Genomic DNA, 14,018 nt, shown 5'->3' with positions numbered 1-14,018 from the left:
TTCTTTAGTTCAGTGTGTTTATGAAGTCCTCCTCTTCTTTAGTTCAGTGTGTTTATGAAGTCCTCCTCTTCTTTAGTTCAGTGTGTTTATGAAGTCCTCCTCTTCTTTAGGTCAGTGTGTTTATGAAGTCCTCCTCTTCTTTAGTTCAGTGTGTTTATGAAGTCCTAACTCCTCTTCTTTAGTTCAGTGTGTTTATGAAGTCATAACTATCTCCCCCTTCCTTGTGAAGGATGTGAAGAATCGTAGGAACCCCCGCTTGGTTCCGTACACTCTGCTGGACGAGAGGACCAAGAAGTCCAACAAGGACAGTCTGAGGGAGGCTGTCCGCACCCTGCTGGGGTACGGATACAACCTGGAGGCTCCGGATCAGGACCATGGTACAGCATACACACACCCCTCACCTTCTTTATGGTTCAGTCCAAACACTCTACATCACACACCCCTCACCTCCTTTATGGTTCAGTCCAAACTCTACCTCACACACCCCTCACCTCCTTTATGGTTCAGTCCAAACACTACCTCACCTCCCTCCACATCAGTGACCTGGGTTAAATCCACTACCCCTGACAGTGACAATACCCTCCTACTCTCCCTCATTCATCAGTGACCTGGGTTAAATCCACTACCCCTGACAGAGACAATACCCTCCTACTCTCCCTCCACATCAGTGACCTGGGTTAAATCCACTACCCCTGACAGAGACAATACCCTCCTACTCTCCCTCATTCATCAGTGACCTGGGTTAAATCCACTACCCCTGACAGAGACAATACCCTCCTACTCTCCCTCATTCATCAGTGACCTGGGTTAAATCCACTACCCCTGACAGAGACAATACCCTCCTACTCTCCCTCATTCATCAGCGACCTGGGTTAAATCCACTACCCCTGACAGAGACAATACCCTCCTACTCTCCCTCATTCATCAGTGACCTGGGTTAAATCCACTACCCCTGACAGAGACAATACCCTCCTACTCTCCCTCATTCATCAGTGACCTGGGTTAAATCCACTACCCCTGACAGAGACAATACCCTCCTACTCTCCCTCATTCATCAGTGACCTGGGTTAAATCCACTACCCCTGACAGTGACAATACCCTCCTACTCTCCCTCATTCATCAGTGACCTGGGTTAAATCCACTACCCCTGACAGTGACAATACCCTCCTACTCTCCCTCATTCATCAGCGACCTGGGTTAAATCCACTACCCGACAGAGACAATACCCTCCTACTCTCCCTCATTCATCAGTGACCTGGGTTAAATCCACTACCCCTGACAGAGACAATACCCTCCTACTCTCCCTCCACATCAGTGACCTGGGTTAAATCCACTACCCCTGACAGAGACAATACCCTCCTACTCTCCCTCATTCATCAGTGACCTGGGTTAAATCCACTACCCCTGACAGAGACAATACCCTCCTACTCTCCCTCATTCATCAGTGACCTGGGTTAAATCCACTACCCCTGACAGAGACAATACCCTCCTACTCTCCCTCCACATCAGTGACCTGGGTTAAATCCACTACCCCTGACAGAGACAATACCCTCCTACTCTCCCTCATTCATCAGTGACCTGGGTTAAATCCACTACCCCTGACAGAGACAATACCCTCCTACTCTCCCTCATTCATCAGTGACCTGGGTTAAATCCACTACCCCTGACAGAGACAATACCCTCCTACTCTCCCTCATTCATCAGTGACCTGGGTTAAATCCACTACCCCTGACAGAGACAATACCCTCCTACTCTCCTCATTCATCAGTGACCTGGGTTAAATCCACTACCCCTGACAGAGACAATACCCTCCTACTCTCCCTCATTCATCAGTGACCTGGGTTAAATCCACTACCCCTGACAGAGACAATACCCTCCTACTCTCCCTCATTCATCAGTGACCTGGGTTAAATCCACTACCCCTGACAGAGACAATACCCTCCTACTCTTCCTCATTCATCAGTGACCACAGAGTCTCTTATATAAGCCCAATGACGAGTTGACCCACTAGTCTTTTCAGAAGGGCTTTTATGACGCACAGGGAGATGTCTGTTTCCTCGTGACATGATTGTATTTACTGTTCTATTGCAGGAGCATGCAGCAGTTGTCTGTGTAAACACCCAGACATAGATCATTTTAATATAGCTTTTACTGTGGCGCTAGCTGTGGCGCTAGCTGTGGAGATAGCCGTGATGCTAGCTGTGAAGATAGCTGTGGAGATAGCTGTGAAGATAGCTGTGGCGCTAGCTGTGGAGATAGCTGTGGTGCATGTTACTGGCCCTGTTGTTTCAGCAGCCAGGGCAGACACCAGTAACATGTCTTCTGGTCCTGTTGTTTCAGCAGCCAGGGCAGACACCAGTAACATGTCCTCTGACCCTGTTGTCTCAGCAGCCAGGGCAGACACCAGTAACATGTCTTCTGACCCTGTTGTTTCAGCAGCCAGGGCAGACACCAGTAACATGTCTTCTGACCCTGTTGTTTCAGCAGCCAGGGCAGACACCAGTAACATGTCTTCTGGCCCTGTTGTTTCAGCAGCCAGGGCAGACACCAGTAACATGTCTTCTGACCCTGTTGTTTCAGCAGCCAGGGCAGACACCAGTAACATGTCTTCTGACCCTGTTGTTTCAGCAGACACCAGTAACATGTCTGCTGACCCTGTTGTTTCAGCAGCCAGGGCAGACACCAGTAACATGTCTTCTGACCCTGTTGTCTCAGCAGCCAGGGCAGACACCAGTAACATGTCTTCTGACCCTGTTGTCTCAGCAGCCAGGGCAGACACCAGTAACATGTCTTCTGACCCTGTTGTCTCAGCAGCCAGGGCAGACACCAGTAACATGTCTTCTGACCCTGTTGTCTCAGCAGCCAGGGCAGACACCAGTAACATGTCTTCTGGCCCTGTTGTTTCAGCAGCCAGGGCAGACACCAGTAACATGTCTGCTGACCCTGTTGTTTCAGCAGCCAGGGCAGACACCAGTAACATGTCTTCTGACCCTGTTGTTTCAGCAGCCAGGGCAGACACCAGTAACATGTCTGCTGACCCTGTTGTTTCAGCAGACACCAGTAACATGTCTTCTGACCCTGTTGTTTCAGCAGCCAGGGCAGACACCAGTAACATGTCTTCTGACCCTGTTGTCTCAGCAGCCAGGGCAGACACCAGTAACATGTCTTCTGGCCCTGTTGTTTCAGCAGCCAGGGCAGACACCAGTAACATGTCTTCTGACCCTGTTGTTTCAGCAGCCAGGGCAGACACCAGTAACATGTCTTCTGACCCTGTTGTTTCAGCAGCCAGGGCAGACACCAGTAACATGTCTGCTGGCCCTGTTGTTTCAGCAGACACCAGTAACATGTCTTCTGACCCTGTTGTTTCAGCAGCCAGGGCAGACACCAGTAACATGTCTGCTAACCCTATTGTTTCAGCAGCCAGGGCAGACACCAGTAACATGTCTTCTGACCCTGTTGTTTCAGCAGACACCAGTAACATGTCTTCTGACCCTGTTGTTTCAGCAGCCAGGGCAGACACCAGTAACATGTCTTCTGGCCCTGTTGTCTCAGCAGCCAGGGCAGACACCAGTAACATGTCTTCTGGCCCTGTTGTTTCAGCAGCCAGGGCAGACACCAGTAACATGTCTTCTGGCCCTGTTGTCTCAGCAGCCAGGGCAGACACCAGTAACATGTCTGCTGGCCCTGTTGTTTCAGCAGCCAGGGCAGACACCAGTAACATGTCTTCTGGCCCTGTTGTTTCAGCAGACACCAGTAACATGTCTTCTGACCCTGTTGTTTCAGCAGCCAGGGCAGACACCAGTAACATGTCTGCTGACCCTGTTGTTTCAGCAGACACCAGTAACATGTCTTCTGGCCCTGTTGTTTCAGCAGACACCAGTAACATGTCTTCTGACCCTGTTGTTTCAGCAGCCAGGGCAGACACCAGTAACATGTCTGCTGACCCTGTTGTTTCAGCAGACACCAGTAACATGTCTTCTGACCCTGTTGTTTCAGCAGTCAGGGCAGACACCAGTAACATGTCTTCTGACCCTGTTGTTTCAGCAGCCAGGGCAGACACCAGTAACATGTCTTCTGGCCCTGTTGTTTCAGCAGCCAGGGCAGACACCAGTAACATGTCCTCTGACCCTGTTGTTTCAGCAGCCAGGGCAGACACCAGTAACATGTCTTCTGACCCTGTTGTTTCAGCAGACACCAGTAACATGTCTTCTTGCCCTGTTGTTTCAGCAGCCAGGACAGACACCAGTAACATGTCTTCTGACCCTGTTGTTTCAGCAGCCAGGGCAGACAGCAGTAACATGTCTTCTGACCCCGTTGTTTCAGCAGCCAGGGCAGACACCAGTAACATGTCCTCTGACCCTGTTGTTTCAGCAGCCAGGGCAGACACCAGTAACATGTCCTCTGACCCTGTTGTTTCAGCAGCCAGGGCAGACACCAGTAACATGTCTGCTGGCCCTGTTGTTTCAGCAGCCAGGGCAGACACCAGTAACATGTCTTCTGACCCTGTTGTTTCAGCAGCCAGGGCAGACACCAGTAACATGTCTTCTGGCCCTGTTGTTTCAGCAGACATCAGTAACATGTTATCTGACCCTGTTGTTTCAGCAGCCAGGGCAGACACCAGTAACATGTCTTCTGGCCCTGTTGTTTCAGCAGCCAGGGCAGACACCAGTAACATGTCCTCTGACCCTGTTGTTTCAGCAGCCAGGGCAGACACCAGTAACATGTCCTCTGACCCTGTTGTTTCAGCAGCCAGGGCAGACACCAGTAACATGTCCTCTGACCCTGTTGTCTCAGCAGCCAGGGCAGACACCAGTAACATGTCTTCTGACCCTGTTGTTTCAGCAGCCAGGGCAGACACCAGTAACATGTCTTCTGACCCTGTTGTCTCAGCAGCCAGGGCAGACACCAGTAACATGTCTGCTGACCCTGTTGTTTCAGCAGCCAGGGCAGACACCAGTAACATGTTATCTAACCCTGTTGTTTCAGCAGACACCAGTAACATGTCTTCTGACCCTGTTGTTTCAGCAGCCAGGGCAGACACCAGTAACATGTCTGCTGAGCGGTTCCGTATCTGCCGAGCTGAGAAGACGTACAGTAACATGTCTTCTGGCCCTGTTGTTTCAGCAGCCAGGGCAGACACCAGTAACATGTCTGCTGACCCTGTTGTTTCAGCAGCCAGGGCAGACACCAGTAACATGTCTGCTGAGCGGTTCCGTATCTTCCGAGCTGAGAAGACGTACAGTAACATGTCTTCTGACCCTGTTGTTTCAGCAGCCAGGGCAGACACCAGTAACATGTCTGCTGACCCTGTTGTTTCAGCAGCCAGGGCAGACACCAGTAACATGTCTTCTGACCCTGTTGTCTCAGCAGCCAGGGCAGACACCAGTAACATGTCTTCTGACCCTGTTGTCTCAGCAGCCAGGGCAGACACCAGTAACATGTCTTCTGACCCTGTTGTCTCAGCAGCCAGGGCAGACACCAGTAACATGTCTTCTGGCCCTGTTGTTTCAGCAGCCAGGGCAGACACCAGTAACATGTCTTCTGACCCTGTTGTTTCAGCAGACACCAGTAACATGTCCTCTGACCCTGTTGTCTCAGCAGCCAGGGCAGACACCAGTAACATGTCTGCTGAGCGGTTCCGTATCTTCCGAGCTGAGAAGACGTACAGTAACATGTCTTCTGACCCTGTTGTCTCAGCAGCCAGGGCAGACACCAGTAACATGTCTGCAGAGCGGTTCCGTATCTTCCGAGCTGAGAAGACGTACAGTAACATGTCTTCTGACCCTGTTGTTTCAGCAGCCAGGGCAGACACCAGTAACATGTCTTCTGACCCTGTTGTCTCAGCAGCCAGGGCAGACACCAGTAACATGTCTGCTGAGCGGTTCCGTATCTTCCGAGCTGAGAAGACGTACAGTAACATGTCTTCTGACCCTGTTGTTTCAGCAGCCAGGACAGACACCAGTAACATGTCTGCTGAGCGGTTCCGTATCTTCCGAGCTGAGAAGACGTACAGTAACATGTCTTCTGACCCTGTTGTTTCAGCAGCCAGGGCAGACACCAGTAACATGTCTGCAGAGCGGTTCCGTATCTTCCGAGCTGAGAAGACGTACAGTAACATGTCTTCTGACCCTGTTGTTTCAGCAGCCAGGGCAGACACCAGTAACATGTCTTCTGACCCTGTTGTCTCAGCAGCCAGGGCAGACACCAGTAACATGTCCTCTGACCCTGTTGTTTCAGCAGCCAGGGCAGACACCAGTAACATGTCTGCAGAGCGGTTCCGTATCTTCCGAGCTGAGAAGACGTACAGTAACATGTCTTCTGACCCTGTTGTTTCAGCAGCCAGGGCAGACACCAGTAACATGTCTGCAGAGCGGTTCCGTATCTTCCGAGCTGAGAAGACGTACAGTAACATGTCTTCTGACCCTGTTGTCTCAGCAGCCAGGGCAGACACCAGTAACATGTCTGCTGAGCGATTCCGTATCTTCCGAGCTGAGAAGACGTACAGTAGCATGTCTTCTGACCCTGTTGTTTCAGCAGCCAGGACAGACACCAGTAACATGTCCTCTGACCCTGTTGTTTCAGCAGCCAGGGCAGACACCAGTAACATGTCTTCTGACCCTGTTGTTTCAGCAGCCAGGACAGACACCAGTAACATGTCCTCTGACCCTGTTGTCTCAGCAGCCAGGGCAGACACCAGTAACATGTCCTCTGACCCTGTTGTTTCAGCAGCCAGGGCAGACACCAGTAACATGTCTTCTGACCCTGTTGTCTCAGCAGCCAGGGCAGACACCAGTAACATGTCTGCTGAGCGGTTCCGTATCTTCCGAGCTGAGAAGACGTACAGTAACATGTCTTCTGACCCTGTTGTTTCAGCAGACACCAGTAACATGTCCTCTGACCCTGTTGTCTCAGCAGCCAGGGCAGACACCAGTAACATGTCTGCGGAGCGGTTCCGTATCTTCCGAGCTGAGAAGACGTACAGTAACATGTCTTCTGACCCTGTTGTCTCAGCAGCCAGGGCAGACACCAGTAACATGTCTGCTGAGCGGTTCCGTATCTTCCGAGCTGAGAAGACGTACAGTAACATGTCTTCTGACCCTGTTGTTTCAGCAGACACCAGTAACATGTCCTCTGGCCCTGTTGTTTCAGCAGCCAGGGCAGACACCAGTAACATGTCTGCTGGCCCTGTTGTTTCAGCAGCCAGGGCAGACACCAGTAACATGTCTTCTGGCCCTGTTGTTTCAGCAGCCAGGGCAGACACCAGTAACATGTCTTCTGGCCCTGTTGTTTCAGCAGACACCAGTAACATGTCTTCTGGCCCTGTTGTTTCAGCAGCCAGGGCAGACACCAGTAACATGTCTTCTGGCCCTGTTGTTTCAGCAGACACCAGTAACATGTCTTCTGACCCTGTTGTTTCAGCAGCCAGGGCAGACACCAGTAACATGTCTTCTGACCCTGTTGTTTCAGCAGCCAGGGCAGACACCAGTAACATGTCTTCTGACCCTGTTGTTTCAGCAGCCAGGGCAGACACCAGTAACATGTCTTCTGGCCCTGTTGTTTCAGCAGCCAGGGCAGACACCAGTAACATGTCTTCTGGCCCTGTTGTTTCAGCAGCCAGGGCAGACACCAGTAACATGTCTTCTGACCCTGTTGTTTCAGCAGCCAGGGCAGACACCAGTAACATGTCTTCTGGCCCTGTTGTTTCAGCAGCCAGGGCAGACACCAGTAACATGTCTTCTGGCCCTGTTGTTTCAGCAGCCAGGGCAGACACCAGTAACATGTCTGCTGAGCGGTTCCGTATCTTCCGAGCTGAGAAGACGTACAGTAACATGTCTTCTGACCCTGTTGTTTCAGCAGACACCAGTAACATGTCCTCTGACCCTGTTGTTTCAGCAGCCAGGGCAGACACCAGTAACATGTCTTCTGACCCTGTTGTTTCAGCAGCCAGGGCAGACACCAGTAACATGTCTGCTGGCCCTGTTGTTTCAGCAGCCAGGGCAGACACCAGTAACATGTCTTCTGGCCCTGTTGTTTCAGCAGCCAGGGCAGACACCAGTAACATGTCTGCTGGCCCTGTAGTTTCAGCAGCCAGGGCAGACACCAGTAACATGTCTGCTGACCCTGTTGTTTCAGCAGCCAGAGCAGACACCAGTAACATGTCTTCTGACCCTGTTGTTTCAGCAGACACCAGTAACATGTCTTCTGGCCCTGTTGTTTCAGCAGCCAGGGCAGACACCAGTAACATGTCTGCTGACCCTGTTGTTTCAGCAGCCAGGGCAGACACCAGTAACATGTCTTCTGACCCTGTTGTTTCAGCAGCCAGGGCAGACACCAGTAACATGTCTTCTGGCCCTGTTGTTTCAGCAGCCAGGGCAGACACCAGTAACATGTCCTCTGACCCTGTTGTTTCAGCAGCCAGGGCAGACACCAGTAACATGTCTTCTGGCCCTGTTGTTTCAGCAGCCAGGACAGACACCAGTAACATGTCTGCTGGCCCTGTTGTTTCAGCAGCCAGGGCAGACATCAGTAACATGTCTTCTGGCCCTGTTGTTTCAGCAGCCAGGGCAGACACCAGTAACATGTCTTCTGGCCCTGTTGTTTCAGCAGCCAGGGCAGACACCAGTAACATGTCTTCTGACCCTGTTGTTTCAGCAGACATCAGTAACATGTCTTCTGGCCCTGTTGTTTCAGCAGACATCAGTAACATGTCTTCTGACCCTGTTGTTTCAGCAGCCAGGGCAGACACCAGTAACATGTCTTCTGACCCTGTTGTTTCAGCAGCCAGGGCAGACACCAGTAACATGTCTTCTGACCCTGTTGTTTCAGCAGACACCAGTAACATGTCTGCTGGCCCTGTTGTTTCAGCAGACACCAGTAACATGTCTTCTGACCCTGTTGTTTCAGCAGCCAGGGCAGACACCAGTAACATGTCTTCTGACCCTGTTGTTTCAGCAGCCAGGGCAGACACCAGTAACATGTCTTCTGGCCCTGTTGTTTCAGCAGCCAGGGCAGACACCAGTAACATGTCTTCTGGCCCTGTTGTTTCAGCAGCCAGGGCAGACACCAGTAACATGTCTTCTGACCCTGTTGTTTCAGCAGCCAGGGCAGACACCAGTAACATGTCTTCTGGCCCTGTTGTTTCAGCAGCCAGGGCAGACACCAGTAACATGTCTTCTGACCCTGTTGTTTCAGCAGCCAGGGCAGACACCAGTAACATGTCTGCTGAGCGGTTCCGTATCTTCCGAGCTGAGAAGACATACAGTAACATGTCTGCTGGCCCTGTTGTTTCAGCAGCCAGGGCAGACACCAGTAACATGTCTGCTGACCCTGTTGTTTCAGCAGCCAGGGCAGACACCAGTAACATGTCTTCTGACCCTGTTGTTTCAGCAGCCAGGGCAGACACCAGTAACATGTCTGCTGGCCCTGTTGTTTCAGCAGCCAGGGCAGACACCAGTAACATGTTTTCTGGCCCTGTTGTTTCAGCAGCCAGGGCAGACACCAGTAACATGTCTGCTGGCCCTGTTGTTTCAGCAGCCAGGGCAGACACCAGTAACATGTCTGCTGACCCTGTTGTTTCAGCAGCCAGGGCAGACACCAGTAACATGTCTTCTGACCCTGTTGTTTCAGCAGACACCAGTAACATGTCTTCTGGCCCTGTTGTTTCAGCAGCCAGGGCAGACACCAGCAACATGTCTGCTGACCCTGTTGTTTCAGCAACCAGGGCAGACACCAGTAACATGTCTTCTGACCCTGTTGTTTCAGCAGCCAGGGCAGACACCAGTAACATGTCTTCTGGCCCTGTTGTTTCAGCAGCCAGGGCAGACACCAGTAACATGTCCTCTGACCCTGTTGTTTCAGCAGCCAGGGCAGACACCAGTAACATGTCTTCTGGCCCTGTTGTTTCAGCAGCCAGGACAGACACCAGTAACATGTCTGCTGGCCCTGTTGTTTCAGCAGCCAGGGCAGACATCAGTAACATGTCTTCTGGCCCTGTTGTTTCAGCAGCCAGGGCAGACACCAGTAACATGTCTTCTGGCCCTGTTGTTTCAGCAGCCAGGGCAGACACCAGTAACATGTCTTCTGGCCCTGTTGTTTCAGCAGCCAGGGCAGACACCAGTAACATGTCTGCTGACCCTGTTGTTTCAGCAGCCAGGGCAGACACCAGTAACATGTCTTCTGACCCTGTTGTTTCAGCAGCCAGGGCAGACACCAGTAACATGTCTTCTGGCCCTGTTGTTTCAGCAGACACCAGTAACATGTCTTCTGACCCTGTTGTTTCAGCAGCCAGGGCAGACACCAGTAACATGTCTGCTGACCCTGTTGTTTCAGCAGCCAGGGCAGACACCAGTAACATGTCTTCTGGCCCTGTTGTCTCAGCAGCCAGGGCAGACATCAGTAACATGTCTTCTGGCCCTGTTGTTTCAGCAGCCAGGGCAGACACCAGTAACATGTCTTCTGACCCTGTTGTTTCAGCAGCCAGGGCAGACACCAGTAACATGTCTTCTGACCCTGTTGTTTCAGCAGACACCAGTAACATGTCTTCTGGCCCTGTTGTTTCAGCAGCCAGGGCAGACACCAGTAACATGTCTTCTGACCCTGTTGTCTCAGCAGCCAGGGCAGACACCAGTAACATGTCTGCTGAGCGGTTCCGTATCTTCCGAGCTGAGAAGACGTACAGTAACATGTCTTCTGACCCTGTTGTTTCAGCAGCCAGGGCAGACACCAGTAACATGTCTTCTGACCCTGTTGTTTCAGCAGCCAGGGCAGACACCAGTAACATGTCTTCTGACCCTGTTGTTTCAGCAGCCAGGGCAGACACCAGTAACATGTCTTCTGACCCTGTTGTTTCAGCAGCCAGGGCAGACACCAGTAACATGTCTGCTGACCCTGTTGTTTCAGCAGCCAGGGCAGACACCAGTAACATGTCTTCTGACCCTGTTGTTTCAGCAGCCAGGGCAGACACCAGTAACATGTCTGCTGACCCTGTTGTCTCAGCAGCCAGGGCAGACACCAGTAACATGTCTGCTGGCCCTGTTGTTTCAGCAGCCAGGGCAGACACCAGTAACATGTCTTCTGACCCTGTTGTCTCAGCAGCCAGGGCAGACACCAGTAACATGTCTGCTGACCCTGTTGTTTCAGCAGCCAGGGCAGACACCAGTAACATGTCTGCTGACCCTGTTGTTTCAGCAGCCAGGGCAGACACCAGTAACATGTCTTCTGACCCTGTTGTCTCAGCAGCCAGGGCAGACACCAGTAACATGTCTTCTGACCCTGTTGTTTCAGCAGCCAGGGCAGACACCAGTAACATGTCTGCTGACCCTGTTGTTTCAGCAGCCAGGGCAGACACCAGTAACATGTCTTCTGACCCTGTTGTCTCAGCAGCCAGGGCAGACACCAGTAACATGTCTGCTGACCCTGTTGTTTCAGCAGCCAGGGCAGACACCAGTAACATGTCTTCTGACCCTGTTGTCTCAGCAGCCAGGGCAGACACCAGTAACATGTCTGCTGACCCTGTTGTTTCAGCAGCCAGGGCAGACACCAGTAACATGTCTGCTGAGCGGTTCCGTATCTTCCGAGCTGAGAAGACGTACAGTAACATGTCTTCTGACCCTGTTGTTTCAGCAGCCAGGGCAGACACCAGTAACATGTCCTCTGAGCGGTTCCGTATCTTCCGAGCTGAGAAGACGTACAGTAACATGTCTTCTGACCCTGTTGTTTCAGCAGCCAGGACAGACACCAGTAACATGTCTGCTGAGCGGTTCCGTATCTTCCGAGCTGAGAAGACGTACAGTAACATGTCTTCTGACCCTGTTGTTTCAGCAGCCAGGGCAGACACCAGTAACATGTCTTCTGACCCTGTTGTTTCAGCAGACACCAGTAACATGTCTGCTGACCCTGTTGTTTCAGCAGCCAGGGCAGACACCAGTAACATGTCTTCTGACCCTGTTGTCTCAGCAGCCAGGGCAGACACCAGTAACATGTCTTCTGACCCTGTTGTCTCAGCAGCCAGGGCAGACACCAGTAACATGTCTTCTGACCCTGTTGTCTCAGCAGCCAGGGCAGACACCAGTAACATGTCTTCTGATCCTGTTGTTTCAGCAGCCAGGGCAGACACCAGTAACATGTCTTCTGACCCTGTTGTTTCAGCAGCCAGGGCAGACACCAGTAACATGTCTTCTGACCCTGTTGTTTCAGCAGACACCAGTAACATGTCTTCTGGCCCTGTTGTTTCAGCAGCCAGGGCAGACACCAGTAACATGTCTTCTGACCCTGTTGTCTCAGCAGCCAGGGCAGACACCAGTAACATGTCTGCTGAGCGGTTCCGTATCTTCCGAGCTGAGAAGACGTACAGTAACATGTCTGCTGACCCTGTTGTCTCAGCAGCCAGGGCAGACACCAGTAACATGTCCTCTGACCCTGTTGTTTCAGCAGCCAGGGCAGACACCAGTAACATGTCTTCTGACCCTGTTGTTTCAGCAGCCAGGGCAGACACCAGTAACATGTCTTCTGACCCTGTTGTTTCAGCAGCCAGGGCAGACACCAGTAACATGTCTGCTGACCCTGTTGTTTCAGCAGCCAGGGCAGACACCAGTAACATGTCTTCTGACCCTGTTGTTTCAGCAGCCAGGGCAGACACCAGTAACATGTCTGCTGACCCTGTTGTCTCAGCAGCCAGGGCAGACACCAGTAACATGTCTGCTGGCCCTGTTGTTTCAGCAGCCAGGGCAGACACCAGTAACATGTCTTCTGACCCTGTTGTCTCAGCAGCCAGGGCAGACACCAGTAACATGTCTGCTGACCCTGTTGTTTCAGCAGCCAGGGCAGACACCAGTAACATGTCTGCTGACCCTGTTGTTTCAGCAGCCAGGGCAGACACCAGTAACATGTCTTCTGACCCTGTTGTCTCAGCAGCCAGGGCAGACACCAGTAACATGTCTTCTGACCCTGTTGTTTCAGCAGCCAGGGCAGACACCAGTAACATGTCCTCTGACCCTGTTGTTTCAGCAGCCAGGGCAGACACCAGTAACATGTCTTCTGACCCTGTTGTCTCAGCAGCCAGGGCAGACACCAGTAACATGTCTTCTGACCCTGTTGTCTCAGCAGCCAGGGCAGACACCAGTAACATGTCTTCTGACCCTGTTGTCTCAGCAGCCAGGGCAGACACCAGTAACATGTCCTCTGACCCTGTTGTTTCAGCAGCCAGGGCAGACACCAGTAACATGTCTGCTGAGCGGTTCCGTATCTTCCGAGCTGAGAAGACGTACAGTAACATGTCTTCTGACCCTGTTGTTTCAGCAGCCAGGGCAGACACCAGTAACATGTCTGCTGAGCGGTTCCGTATCTTCCGAGCTGAGAAGACGTACAGTAACATGTCTTCTGACCCTGTTGTTTCAGCAGCCAGGACAGACACCAGTAACATGTCTGCTGAGCGGTTCCGTATCTTCCGAGCTGAGAAGACGTACAGTAACATGTCTTCTGACCCTGTTGTTTCAGCAGCCAGGGCAGACACCAGTAACATGTCTTCTGACCCTGTTGTCTCAGCAGCCAGGGCAGACACCAGTAACATGTCTTCTGACCCTGTTGTCTCAGCAGCCAGGGCAGACACCAGTAACATGTCTTCTGACCCTGTTGTCTCAGCAGCCAGGGCAGACACCAGTAACATGTCTTCTGACCCTGTTGTCTCAGCAGCCAGGGCAGACACCAGTAACATGTCTTCTGACCCTGTTGTTTCAGCAGCCAGGGCAGACACCAGTAACATGTCTTCTGACCCTGTTGTTTCAGCAGCCAGGGCAGACACCAGTAACATGTCTTCTGACCCTGTTGTTTCAGCAGCCAGGACAGACACCAGTAACATGTCTGCTGAGCGGTTCCGTATCTTCCGAGCTGAGAAGACGTACAGTAACATGTCTTCTGACCCTGTTGTCTCAGCAGCCAGGGCAGACACCAGTAACATGTCTTCTGACCCTGTTGTCTCAGCAGCCAGGGCAGACACCAGTAACATGTCTGCTGAGCGGTTC

The 14,018-nt window shown here is 52.0% G+C and overlaps 1 protein-coding gene across 1 annotated transcript in view; it reads left to right on the top strand.

Moving 5' to 3' along the window:
- Positions 1–14,018, top strand: part of LOC127925442 (ryanodine receptor 2-like) — a 150,323-nt gene that overhangs the window by 117,074 nt on the left and 19,231 nt on the right. Inside the window, exon 17 of the mRNA XM_052510313.1 lies at positions 230–377. Within this exon, the coding sequence (XP_052366273.1) occupies positions 230–377 (148 nt within the window). The remainder of the gene's footprint in view (positions 1–229; positions 378–14,018) is intronic.

Source organism: Oncorhynchus keta, unplaced genomic scaffold (assembly GCF_023373465.1).
Source record: "Oncorhynchus keta strain PuntledgeMale-10-30-2019 unplaced genomic scaffold, Oket_V2 Un_contig_5577_pilon_pilon, whole genome shotgun sequence".
NCBI classification, from domain to species: Eukaryota; Metazoa; Chordata; class Actinopteri; order Salmoniformes; family Salmonidae; genus Oncorhynchus; species Oncorhynchus keta.
This window is presented reverse-complemented; position numbering and strand designations above follow the sequence as displayed.